Source organism: Cottoperca gobio, chromosome 1 (genome assembly GCF_900634415.1).
Source record: "Cottoperca gobio chromosome 1, fCotGob3.1, whole genome shotgun sequence".
NCBI lineage: Eukaryota > Metazoa > Chordata > Actinopteri > Perciformes > Bovichtidae > Cottoperca > Cottoperca gobio.
The window spans coordinates 15444908-15458682 of record NC_041355.1 but is presented as its reverse complement, the minus strand read 5'-3'; the positions used below and the strand labels follow the sequence as shown (position 1 = coordinate 15458682).

The 13775-nt window shown below is 38.5% G+C and overlaps 1 protein-coding gene across 4 annotated transcripts in view; it reads right to left on the bottom strand.

The window, feature by feature from the left end:
- The window catches only part of LOC115014543 (ATP-binding cassette sub-family A member 1-like), a 40876-nt gene extending 31741 nt beyond the window's left edge, over positions 1-9135 (bottom strand). The window contains exons 1-5 of one of the 4 annotated variants that reach the window (XM_029441519.1): positions 8963-9135; positions 4380-4488; positions 2810-2903; positions 1601-1742; positions 1315-1433 (exon numbers count right to left, since the gene is read on the bottom strand). In XM_029441519.1, coding sequence (XP_029297379.1) covers positions 1315-1433; positions 1601-1742; positions 2810-2903; positions 4380-4445 — 421 coding nt within the window. In that variant the 5' untranslated portion in view covers positions 4446-4488; positions 8963-9135. Of the gene's footprint in view, positions 1-1314; positions 1434-1600; positions 1743-2809; positions 2904-4379; positions 4489-4591; positions 4617-4959; positions 5106-8962 lie in introns of those variants that run through there. The other 3 variants (XM_029441502.1, XM_029441511.1, XM_029441528.1) reach the window with 3 other exon arrangements.
- Between the last annotated feature and the right edge of the window lie 4640 nt (positions 9136-13775).

Below are 13775 nucleotides of genomic sequence, written 5' to 3'. Positions count from 1 at the left end.
ACGGCATGTATTGCTATGTTGAAAAGAGTGCTCACACACAGAGTTTCAAACTCTGGCCCACTAAGTGAAGGGAGCTAGCTTTGTTTAGAATGTGACCAGATAAGGTATGCGTGAGAAAAAGATGCCCATTCCGCTATCATAGCAGGTGTTGTGTTGAACTGTAGTAACCTGTGCCATGAGAAGATCTTGCCAGTTCCTCTAGCCGAGAAGATGTTGTAAAGCTGTAACACCCTGTGCCAGGTCCAGACACTGAGCAGAAATCTACTGTCGAGCTCGTATGCATAAAAAACCATGACTGTTCAGCCTAAGTTCCAAAAATGTGAACAGACACCAAAGACGGACACCAAAGATGAAACTGTGCCAAGAAGTGTGGACACGCCTGCCGCACCAACAAAGGCCACCATTGGATGGTGACCTACACCGACCAATGAGAAGAAGAAACATTCCTCTTATGCTAGAGATATAGGCTAAATGTTAGAGCTTAGGACGGAGCCTTTTTGTGAACCTGCGAGACAGTTAACTACTTCGGTGGTCTGTGGAACAGTGAAGCCGATCGGCCCTCATGAGTAGAGTTTTATGTTTTGCTGCACTTTTGATTTGAATAAATTACCTGATTTTATAACCCAAACATTCCTTGTCCGTCTGTTTGCAGATTTAATACATTCTCTGTCCTGTAATACCTGGTTGTGTTATTATCCTCCATTTTATACAGTATGAATGTTTTCCATTTTCTTTTTGTCCAGGTTGTCTTTGTACACAAGGTCGGCTGGAAAACAGAGATTGCTCCCAGCATGCTTCCCACATCACAGTAAAAAAAATCTTCTTCACAAAGTTAATGTGTTTGAGAGTCTTCTTTTCAAGAGAAGTAAAGTAATTGCATATTTAATACAGCCCCATTTCCTTTGACAGTGGAGTCAGCCAGGCAGGCAGCAACTTCCCAGTCAGAACAACTTGACATTTTTTACCAGATCCGTGCAGATATTGCATAATGATTGTCAGGCTGTCTTTTGCCAACACCCGACTCTCGCAATACTAAAGCTCAACACCCACTGGCTTTTGGGAGAGAAGCTCACTGGGACACTCTGAACACTGCTCCGAAGACTTCAATCAGCTGTTACACTGTGAAAGTGGCCTTGATCAGTCAATGTATTTAGTTTTAACACCTTCACCCTTCACACATGTGTGTGAAGAAACTGTAGGTGTGAGTCACTGATATGTGCAGTTGTGTGGGAGTGTTCCTTTAAATGAGGATACAGGCAAGAGAAATTAATGAATGGGTGATCAATAAAACATAAATCAAAGGTATGTCCTTACGAGCAGTGTTCTTCTGCATCTTCTTGAGGGCCCCCAGCAGTCCCTTGTAGCCCTCGTAGCTTCGATCATTCTGAGTGTAGAGCAGGATCTTCTTGGCATCAAGGAACAGACGGGAGATTCTGGGGATGTTCGCAGACAGAGACAAAATCAGACACACTGTTTCCCATCTCGTGAGGATTCAAAGCCTGAGGATCGTTTCTCAATTTTTCTAAAAGAGTACATTTTGTGACAGTCAAAGCAGTGCATCGACTGAATTATAAATCAACAAGACGGCCATGGTACTCACATCGAATCATTGAAGTTTCCCACCACCCCGGGACTCTCGCCAGGAGTAGGATTACGGAAGCAGGGGTTGTTGGCGTTACAGATGATGCCTTGCACCCAGGGCAGGGTACCCGCTGAGGGCATGGCCTTGTTAGGGAAATGGCCTGAAAAGGAAAGGGACAGCATTCAATATTTATGATTAGTTTTAAATTTGGACCTAAATATGAGTAATACTGAAAATGTTCTAATTTAAGTATCTCAGTAACTACTTTTAATCTCCAACATATAAAGCTGAACCTCTAAAAAGCATTCCACTATGTGTAAATAATTATCTATCTTATTTAATAAGAGTCAAGTTAACAATTTTTAAATGTGTAAGACATCTTCGCAGAACTTTGAACACTCTGAAAGAGGATTTTCAACTCATTAAACCCAGTCAAACTGTAACATATCGATTACGGCACTGACATTATCTTTACAATAGTTTGAACTCTTATCAGCTGACTGAACTGCCACTGCTGCAATACTGCCAGTAAACTAGATGTTACACTGAAAAGATAAGTGTGGAGGATGAGAAGGAGGCTTCAGTTCACTGGGTTATCTGGGTTCGGACTGACTTGTGATACACTGTCATTTGATATCAATGGTTTTATTCCAAATAGGGGAACTGGTTGAGTGAACAGCAGAACGATCACATGCGGGCTCATAATGATTACATAACTACACTTGATGCGTCCTGAAGCATGTAAGTCCGAATGAATTGGCACCAACTTTTCTAAAATGATGCAGAGAATGAAAGCTTCAAACCCATCTGAATAAATGATCTATACGAGGATACCTGTGTGATTTCAATAAATACTATTAAAAATATATCTATTGGGAAACTCTGTTGCAGGTTTTCCTTCCCTAAAGTGAAAAAAGCGAAGTTGGAATGCTGATATGACTTTTTTTTGTTTGTGCAGTCGACCCGTGATCATTTTATTGAGTTGAAACGTGGTCAGAATTGTGAAACCAACTTTTCCAGGAGCTTACGGTCATGTCCGCAGAGTGCAAATAAATCCGAGTGATTCTACTGGGACAATAACATGGAAACCTTGGACGACTAAGATGTTGATCTTACCAAGAACCAGGAGGAATTAAACTATTACATTTTAGAACTACAAAAAAGCAAATTAAATTGAATTCTTGCATTAGATCTGTAACCCCTCTCCCTCCCTCCCTGTCTGCTTACATTCATGTTGCTCGTAGGGTGGATAATGTATTCGGACTGAGATGAGGATGAAGAAGATGAACAGAGGCCAGATGATCTCAATCAACAGCTGGATCTAAGAAAGGAAGACAAAAAAGATGACGACGGTTAAGTTAAGTTAACAAAAGAAGACACTGTTCCACACTGTTGCAAAACAAATACTTGCAAAACAAATACTTGCGAAACAAATGAGTTAATCATCCCATAACGGCATCACGTTTTCATTTGGGCTTTGCAGTTTTTTTGTGTGTTTTCAGTTCAACTAAGGTAATCTCTTCTGTGTTAGAAGAAAACACATCATCAGTTTCTGTGCGTGTCTGTGTAAGTGTGTGTGAAGGGGGCTGTCAGCTGTTGTCTTTTGTAAACTGTAATCCCACCATGAGTCTGGGTATAGTATATGGGTTAATAGGGGGAGACAGAGCGAGACAGACAGACAGAGAGAGAGAGACAGAGAGAGAGACAGAGAGAGAGAGAGAGAGAGAGCGAGAGAGAGAGAGAGCGAGAGAGCGAGAGCGAGAGAGAGAACGAGAGAGAGAGAGATCTGCAGGGTTTAGAGGACTGTGTCCATCTGTTCCATATGGCCACTCCACTTCAGCTGCCTGTGTCTCAGTCTAAACCAGCATGGCAGACATGCAGCACGGGGCTAAAGAATAAAGACACTGTCTTAGAAAATGTCCCTTTGTTGGAAATAATTGGACTTAATGTCAAGCAGCGACAGCCGTCAATTTGAGGAGGAGTTCATGCTTGATGGTCAACTGGCTCAATTGTATGCAGATGAGTCTCCTCACATATAAAGAATCACTGTGCTGCAGCCTGGGAATGAATTAGATTTACATAACTTTGAGTGTGTGGGCATCAACCAGCACAAGATGGTAACTGGACATATGTGTCATCATCACATCTTTACTGATTCACACTAATCTGTAAACTGTAATGTGTTTCGAGTGGCTCGGAGGAGAATTACATCATTTCCATTGTGGAGCTCTGTGTGCGCATTGGAACATGCAGTTATGAGGGAAGACTGAACATTTAGAAAGTCTTTGTAACGCCCTTATGACTAGTCATGCGGTTCTGGAAAAATCGTCTCCGGTTTAAAGTCGATCCATTGAAAATGTGACAAAGCATTCAGGAGAAATTATACAGAACAGATACCCCTCCATTTTGTTTTTAGTCTTATTTTGTCGACTGACCAAAAATGTGCTTGATTGCATTATTAGCACAGCTAACTTCAAACAAGACGGCAACGTAACGTAAGCTAATGATTCTGCCTGGCAGCATAATAGTGAATGTGAGAGACTTGTGAAAGAAAAGGATATTTTGTAGATCATAAATGAAATCAAATAAACAGAAAGAACACAGCATGGATGAGTGGAAACCTCTGCTTTAAGGAAAAATAAAAAGGAATGGAATATATATATATATATATATATATATATATATATATATATATATATTTAAATGAATACAAAAACAACAAATAGATTAAACAAATTACAAAACCCATCCAGCACATTGTTCTTATGAGTCAGTCATTTGAAACACTTCTACTTACAGTCTGTCTCCGTCGGTAGGTGAAGTTCTTCCAAAGCAGTAAACACAGTTGAGTGGAGACTGTCATGTTGACGTCTTCCCAACCTCACTGAGAACTCTCCAGCTCCTCACTGTGAACCCAAAAAGACAAAGAGAGAGAGGGTCAACCACTGCAAACTTGTACATGTAAACCAGGCAAAAGTAGTGCTCACAAAGTCAACAAATAAAACTTTCCTCTCTGTAAATAGGGAAGCTCACTAAACCCCCCACAGTCCAGCTTTGTTCCTGTGCAAAAAGACATGGCTAGCAAAGCAATTCTAAATCCCACAAAACGGATGTGAAAAGAGAACAGAAAGTCTTCACATCAGCAAACCATAACCGAGTGCAAATGTACCAAATAATGCTGTGACGTTCAGTTGATTGTGCCACAACAAGTCATGAAAAGCCAGTCAGAAATGTTTCAGAAGATAAATACCAAAACAAAAATCATCAAGGAAAAAAAGCAAACGACCAACATAACCTGGCTGCTTAATATCTTTTTTTAAATACTAAAATACAGTAAAATGCCGTCAGAAACATGGAAGAAAATAATCATGATTCACCTATCGAACAAAACCGTTCTGAAACGCAGACCAGCCAGAAGTACAGCAACACTCAAACAAAGTCGCTTGATGACTGAGGAGCTACTGCTGATTCACGTCCAGTTGATGTACACTCATCTGTCCAAAGGTCAAGCTACAACTGGGAGGATGAGTGGGTGGAGGGCAGTTTTTATGTGGTCAAAGTTGTTGCTAATCAGAATCAGAAATCCTTTATTTGTCCCACGACGGGGACAGAGTTAGAGCAAAGAGCAAGGGAGTAAAGTGTCGAGTACACAATTAAATAGAATAAAATACAGTAACGGTAATATAAGTACAGTCATTGGTATTTGTTTTACATGACAGTGGTAATTGCAAAAGTTCATCCTGTTAATCCTTTAAACATTACAGTTTTCACCCTGTTAACACATGTGAATCACACGCAAAACTGCATTTGATGTAAATGTTACAAGAAAACACCCTCCCCCCCACATTGTTAAAAGAAAAAAACTGATTAAACAGCATTAGTGGGTTTCCTCAAAGTAATCTAATAAGCAGATACACTTTCACACTTGCTAGGCACAAACTTGTGTCAAATTTACTAAATCGCACATTGTTTATCCAACAAAGAATAATGCCTATTTGTTTATTCTATTTGCAGATTCAAACGTCCTTGGATTTGTGCCCAGACTTGTTTTTGACTCCAGAGAGAAGACCAAAGTACACAAAATATTTATTGCACATTTGTGTCTTTTTATAAAATAAAAGACTTTGTTGTTGTTGTCTGGATAAGTCAAACCCAGAAGCCCCACTAAACAAAAACATGGAGTTGTCGGGGAATTACCCAGCGAGTTTTGTAATCCTGTTTTCTGACACCCTGGTCATCAAGATCCGGTCATGTCAGCCACCCGAGACATCATCAATGCTTTACAGCACATGAGGGAAATATAGCTTAGGTCTTAAATGAATAGCGTTTAGGTTAATAGTTTGCAGCTTTCACAAAAAGCTCATTAAGACAGTGAGTATGCTGTTGCCTCGTTTACTGCGGCCGTATCTTCAAGTTCGGTGGTTTAATTTGGAATTGGAAATCTTTAGACAAAGCATCCATCCTGTTTATTTTATTGAATGTTTTACACAGAATAAAGCTGATTGGATGTCATGGAGAGTAGAACGACAGCACAACAGCATCAAGGACACAGTGATGTTCAAACAGGGAAGCTCTCCACTGGTCATTTGCTTGTGGGTCGAGGAGAAATCAAAACATTGATCCAGACGTCATGATTTTACACCACATTTTCTCTAATGCAATCATAATGACACCAAAGTCACATCCAACCAATTCCCCAACAGTCACCACTTACTTAAAGGGTGAAACTCATTTATAACATCAGTGCCAGAATGTTTGACTTCTAGCACTAACTAGTTGTCATGTGGGGAAGGCCAAAAGACAACACGGCCGTTATCAAAACCAAATACAATACAGATGTCAACAACGTTTTACGTTTTTGTGCCAGTAACTCAACCGTATTGAAGCAATGTTTCAGTTACTTGGAATTGGCTGTATTATATAAATCCACTGGCATATAGGAAATGTGGCAATAAAATTCAACAGAACCTTTGAGATGACCAAGTAACACAGTGACCCATGTAGAGTATCTGCTGCACCGGTACGTTTTCTCTATGAGTCACCTGGTTTAAGAAATCAATTTAAGACCTGCTCTAGACTTACCGAGAGACAAAAACTAACAGATATTCATAGTAGAGCTGTAACAATTTGTGGACCCATTGATTATGCGATCAACAGAAAAATAATCGATTAATCCTTAAGCATGACCTCTCGGTATTTGAGAGGCTGAAAACGGCTTTTCTCTGTTTAATATCATATTAACGTGAATGTCTTTGGGTTTTGGACTGACAAACCAAGACACTTTAAGATATCACCTTAGAATTTGATAATAAAAATAATCATTGGTTGCAATCCTACCGAATACACAACTGCCAATTTGATTGAGTAAGTGTTTGCAAAAGCAGATCAGGCGATTTAACAAGGGCACGATGTGAAACTCTTGAACGACCATAGAAACAACTTGAATGTCTATATTGCTGTGGGCTGTAACAGCACAGGTTTGAAGTCACAAATTAATTCTTCTCTAAATGTATTCCAATAAAATATTGCACAATTCCTATTAAATGAAGGAGGGGAAAAGCACCACCTACATTGCCATAGTGTGGTCTGCAGTGTGTGGGTGGACACAACTACACTTTTAGCCACCTTTGGTCCACATTGATTATTTTCATCTTCTTTCCTGCTATGTTTGGTTTTAACAAGAGGTTTGTTTGCTTATTGATTGTTGGTTTGATGTCTTTGTTTAATTTTAAATGATTGATTCCCTGAGTCCTAAATAAAGGTTTAAATTAATTAATAAATGACATCTCAAATTTTGGCTGTCAATTTTGATTACTGAAAGAAATTGAGTCTCTACAACCCCCCCTTCATTTGGGGATAGATTTCTTAACATAACATCGTGTTTAAATGTTTATTAGAGCATTATTATTATTATTTTTTTATCGAACTTGAATCAGCTTGATTCTACTGATTTGTTCTGTAGTTATAGTATCTGAGAAGCTTGAGCTGTTTTTGATTGAGTTTACCTCTCCATGAATCGTGTGATTTTGTTCAACACGGTGGTGAAAACACATCGTATGCCGAAATGAGAGGGACTCTGAGTGTTGAGCAGCCCAAATGGTGCAGAGCCAGGGCGCCTCTAGTGGCACACAGTGAAATCTCCCTTTTTAATACTTGTTTACCATCAACTCTCGCTCACGTGTCATATCGCACTCATACAGGATTTTTTTCCCCTAAACTCCATTGTCTTCATTGTTTTCCGAAAAAACCCAATGAAACACAAATCAAAAAAGGATTTTCCCCCCCCCCCCCATGATAAAAAAAGATGATAAAAGACCGTCGATTCTGACATGAAAGAGACATTTTGCTTCTTCAAATCACGAATGAAAATTAAGCAAATGTATGTCGTCGACGCTGCACCAACACTGCAGAAATGCACATGAATAATAACACTAAAAACACTGAGCTGACCCCGCACACAAAAAACATTGAAACACGAAAAGAAGAAAAACAGGCCAATGTTAATTGTCACACAGGGGCACCTTTTTCACTACGACCCAATGTCAACATTATGAGAGAATTAAACAATCCGTAGTCTGACTGACTGACTTGTTATAGGCTACTTGTGTTTAATTGTTCAATTAAAATAAGGTTACTGTCGGTCATACAGCTTGGCGATGCTGACCCAAATCAGCATCAAGTCAGCTATAATGAGACTACAAGTAAGGCGAATGTACTTTCAGAATTAAGCTGCAACTAATGTGGCTTAAAGAATGACTTGCCATTAGGAGCTGATATGCCATTCTTTAACCTTTGTGCCGTGGCTTTACATTGAAGAATATTGAGAGAGAATATCAACATTTGCTTTATAACTTCGCACTTTCCTCTTTAATGTTTGCCACAAAGAGGCTTTTATTTTTTTTGGAACACCTAACCGGAAGTCCCGTGTTTGACTGTAGCTAACTTGACATTGGTCCTACTCATACAGGAGTATGCTGATATAACTACATGATAAAAGAGGGAAAAAACAGCAAAGACAATACTTGTCATTTTACTCAAACAACGGTATTGCCATGCCCATTCAACGTCCATTCATCTCATTGCAGTTCTCGTTTAACTTCGTAACGTTAAAATAAAATAAAAAACTAAGAAAAAAACAGCAATTGGCATGCAATAGCCTACCAAAAACAATTTGAGGTTTTTGACGCTTAAGTAGCCTACTTACAGCTAAAAGCAGAACATTGAGCTGACAATATATGAAGACAAAGTGCTGTGAAAATACTTTAAACTGTGACACAGTGGCATGTATCTCTTTGTTGATCCAACAAAGAAACTCATAATGCACCCCCCCCCCCCCCTCCAAACTCCCAGCACCCCCCCAAAAAAAACCTACAAACTCACCCACCTTTGTCGTGAACGTTGTTAATATCCACTCTTTCTCTTTTCATAAATTGAAATCCTTCGTCCAGAGCAACTTATAAATGGTGAATAAGCTGTACTCCTCTTCTGTTGTGGTCCTCCGCTGTTCCGTGTCTCAGTGTCTGACAAAACTGTTCTTCTCTCCTCCGGCAGGGTTTTATAGCGCTGCTTGATGCGGAGCAGAGGAGAGCAGCAGCAGAGGTAACTAACGGTCACCGTTTGATGCTGCTCCCATATAAGGCAAGCACGTGCGGAGTCAAAACATGTCTTAAAGGGCCAGCGACACCTCAACGCCGCTGTGGTGCTTTTCAATTACTGATCAAGAAGGTTGTAGGGAAATATTAAATAACTACTAATGCTATTTTTAGGCTAGACTAAAACGACTATTACTTATACTACTAATATAACGATAATTATTATAATCATTGTAATCCTATTACATCTTAAATATTCACAAAATGTTGGCTACTTGTTTATTTACACATATAGGCTACACATATAAGAAAGTAAGTAAGAATTTTAAATAGAAAATGTTTGAACATTGTGCAGGAGTGGCTAGAAGCCAAACGTGGTAATGAAGATATCCTTAACAGATATCGAGTCATACTTAAAATTTAAAAAAGGCCTAATTCATAAAAAAATTCAAGATGAAGCAGTAATACAAGAATTGATAGAAATGTACAATTTAGAAGTTTATGTTTACTATTCACTTTTTCTTAAATGAGTCCTATATTTTGAATCCCTTCTTTAATAAAACATACTTGAAGTGTATGTTTACAATAAAATCCATGAAGTGTTATAATCTTTGCTAATTAAATTCCTTTTCAGGTGTTATTGAATAAAGATAATGTAGACGTTGATTGTAGTGATAGAATTAGGTTGTTCCAAAGAGATGGCTATTTGTATTTAAATATATTTTGATTAAGGAAAGTCAAGTCATTAGTTGCTTGTACATATTTTGGTATATGTTCACATAAGAAATTGCTAGAAGTTTTTATTTTTCAAGAAAGGAGCATCTTTTAGCAAAATCAATCACTCTCAAAAATGTTGAATTTTTGGATTAGGAAAATCTTGTTGATCTTGTATGTGGGACATGTGGCGGGCCAAGCAGTATCACAATACATAATATGAGGATAAATTAGACTGTGATAAAATACAGGAATGATTAATCGGTGAACAAATGACGAGTCAATGTATCTCTAGGAATTTCATGTAAGGGACCTGAGTTATTTCAATGTTGCCTATGAATATTTTGACTTCTTCTTTTGTATATATTTTTTATTTTTGTTACAAAATATCATATTTATATTTTTTTAGAAATAGATGGAAGTATATATATATAATATTATAATATATATATTATATTTGAGTACATCAGATAATCAGCATTGAAAAAGTGGACAAGTAACATTGTATATACAACATGGAGTAATTACGATATAGAAATATGGACATTGATTTAAAAAAGAAAAGTGGAAATGTAACATATAACATTACATTACATTACAGTTCATTTAGCTGTAACGTATTGTACAGAGAGCACTGTGCTACTATAAAGTTCAATAAATATAGAGATTTTTGTTGAGGTATTTATTGTTATATGAGGAGCTTTGCTGGTGCCCCCTGCTCTCTTCCTTCTCTTCCTCTCTCCTCCCCTCCCTCTCTTCTTCTCCCTCTCTATCTGTATGCATTTATGTAAATGTATGTTACTAACTCACCATCCGGGGTATCATCCCCGGAGTGTCTGTCTCTCATGTGGCAGGTTGCCACTGATAAAGTTTATGTCAGGATCATGAATCGTGGCTGCGCCTGCTGACCTGGTCCTGCTGGACACCGGGAAGCCTCATTGACATTTTCCTGGATTCATCCAAACTTTCTATTTCTTTTTTTTTCCAACACAACATAATTTCTGTCAAATGTTGTATTTGTACTATGTTGTTTATCCTGTACACACGACATCTATTCCACGTCTGTCCGTCCTGGGAGAGGGATCCCTTCTCAGTTGCTCTCTGAGGTTTCTTCCATTTTTCCCCCTTTAATTGTGGGGTTTCTTTTAGGAAGTTTTTCCTTGTGGGGTGCGAGGGTCTAAGGACAGAGGGTGTTGTAACCTGTACAGTCTGTAAAGCACACTGAGACAAATGTATAATTTGTGATATTGGGCTATACAAATAAATTTGATTTGATTTGATTTGATTTGGTGTGACTGCTGTAATTTCTGCCACAGAGCAAACATGTCAAATCGACCCAGGTGAACCACAGAACGTTTAAATAAAAAATAATATGAATAAATCTGCTGAAAAACTTCTGGCTTTTCAAACTTCAAAATGTAACTCTATTGGTCTTGTCTCTCCAAGTCTCCATGCAAACCTTTCTGGAATCTTACTTCACCTAGGTTATATCCTTCTCCTCTTCATTCTTCCTAAAACGAGTCTATCTATATATGTGTGTCATGTGTCAGATTGATGACCTTGGTGTACCCTGCTGCCTCCTCGCCCAATGTCTGCAGCTGGGATATGATCCCGCCCTCCGTGACGCTGAACGGGACAAGCAGCTTGTATGGGTGGATGTTAACCTGCCATTGCTTCATTTGCACTTGCTGCTTTCATCCATCAAACCTGGACACAGATCACAGCAGGGCAAGGAGCTGTCCTTGCCCACTTGCAATGATACATGAAGCAAAACACAATATACTTGCAGTACTGTATTATTTTCTTTGACAGTTGTTGCAACAAAACTAATTTAGGATTCTAAATCGCAGTTTCTACTGTCTGCACTCAGAGATAACATTTTTAATTCACAACTCTACAAGTTTCAGAGCAAGATGAAATGTTGTATCAGTTTCCAACATTTCTTAAGGGATTTGCTAGGTTGCTTTATTTCAGTTTTCCACAATCTTTTTCAGTCTAAGTAAATATAACTGCAAAGGATTTTTCCCCAGGAATCCCTCAGATGGGTCAGCAATGTATATAACTGTACTGTAAAACTGTCTTCACGGGTAAAAAGCAGTGTGAGAGTAAAACTGAAACATATGCTTAGAACTGTTTATACTTCTACCAAGGACGTTATGTTTTACTTTTGGTTTGTTTGTTTATTTGTCGTTTGTCAGCAGGATTAAGGAAAAAACTATTTGTCCGATTTTCATGAAACTTGGCGGAAGGCTGTAGCCAAGGAAGAACCCATTACATGTTGAGGCGGAGCCGAATCACGGGGCGGATACACACATTCTTTTTCACTTCTGGAAACTCTCATTGCTTCATGCTGCACTTTGTTCTTGCTGCTGCTTGACTGATTAATAAAATAACAATTTCCCTTTGGAGACATTGAATACATTGAATGATTTTAACTGTGATCATATTTTTTGAAACATAAAGTCAAATTTAATCATTTCTAATTTTGTCTAAAAAACAATAACTAAGTAAGTGAATTACTGAGAGTTGTGACTGTTATTTTCTATTCCTGTATCCTCCTATCATCTGTACTTTTTGTCTTGCAACACATGCATGAGCATAAAGAGATACTAGATGTAGTCTCTTTTAGTTTTTAGTTTGTAAGGGTATCAACAAATTACAAAATGAATCCCCCTCTAACATGAATATTCAGGTCAACATTTCCAAGAATTAAAATAACCTGGGTTCTCCACTGTCATGTTGCCTGCTCAGTGAGTGTGTCTCTAAAACTTTTCCACCCCACTGAGTTTAGCTAAACAATGCCAGACTCTGTTGAGCGCGGCCAATGGATAACTGGACCGATCTCCGGCCCAACAGCATTCTGTTCTGGAGAGACTGTAAACACCTCATGACATGAACGTCTGGCTGGTTTATGTTTGTGTTGGCTTCCACTGTGGCTTCTTGCCACTCACACCAGATTAAACAAAAAAAGGTGGTCTGAGGGAGAACCTTGTTGGCAAAAATGATAAAGTGGGAGTCAAGTGGGAGAGGGAACAACTGCGCAACTAGCATTCCTTGTTCACGATGCCTGCTGATTATTACACATGCTTTGAGTCCAAACAACTCAGTGGTGGATTAAATTCATCTCCAACAAATTAGATACAGTACATACAGTACAGGATGGGCTTGCTCACCGATAACTTATGTTGGAAATGTCAGAGACAGGAACATTTGTATATGCAATTTGGGAGTGTAAACTTGTGTACCCATACTGGGAAAAAGAACTAGAATACATATGGAAGTGGTTAGGTTTGACGCTATCTGCCTGAAAGATCCTCAGATTATGGAAAAGTACATCCTCTCCAGATATTAAAAAAAGATGGAATGAAAGAGTAAACAAATGTTGAGGGTGGGAACTTTTAAAGGTCATGCGACTTTTTTTTTAGCTCATTGCTGTATTTCCTAAATGTTTATGATTGTTGTTTTGAATATGTGCAGACGCTGGCTAATTCTGGCATATTTACATCAATGTTTATTACTTTCCCTGTGAAATAGCACTTTGAGTTTTGTGTACTCAAATGAAAAGTGCGCCTATAAACACAATTTATTATTATTATTATTATTATTATTAGAAATAAACTGAAACATTTTTAATAAATGTATCCCGGGTTAATTACTCACTGTAAAAAAAAATCAACCAAGGCTGAACCCACACTACCACCGTCACACACTTTTTGACTTCCCTGTTGACAAATCTTCAGAATAAAGTAGCATTTCCCTTTAAAGCTAATCCTGTTTGCTGGTTACAGCTTTTGTTAATGTTTGAGAAAAGCTGCAGGAACCCGATGTACAGTCCAGGCTAACTAATGTACAAAGAACATAGCAACCATCTGGCAGTGATTATCTGG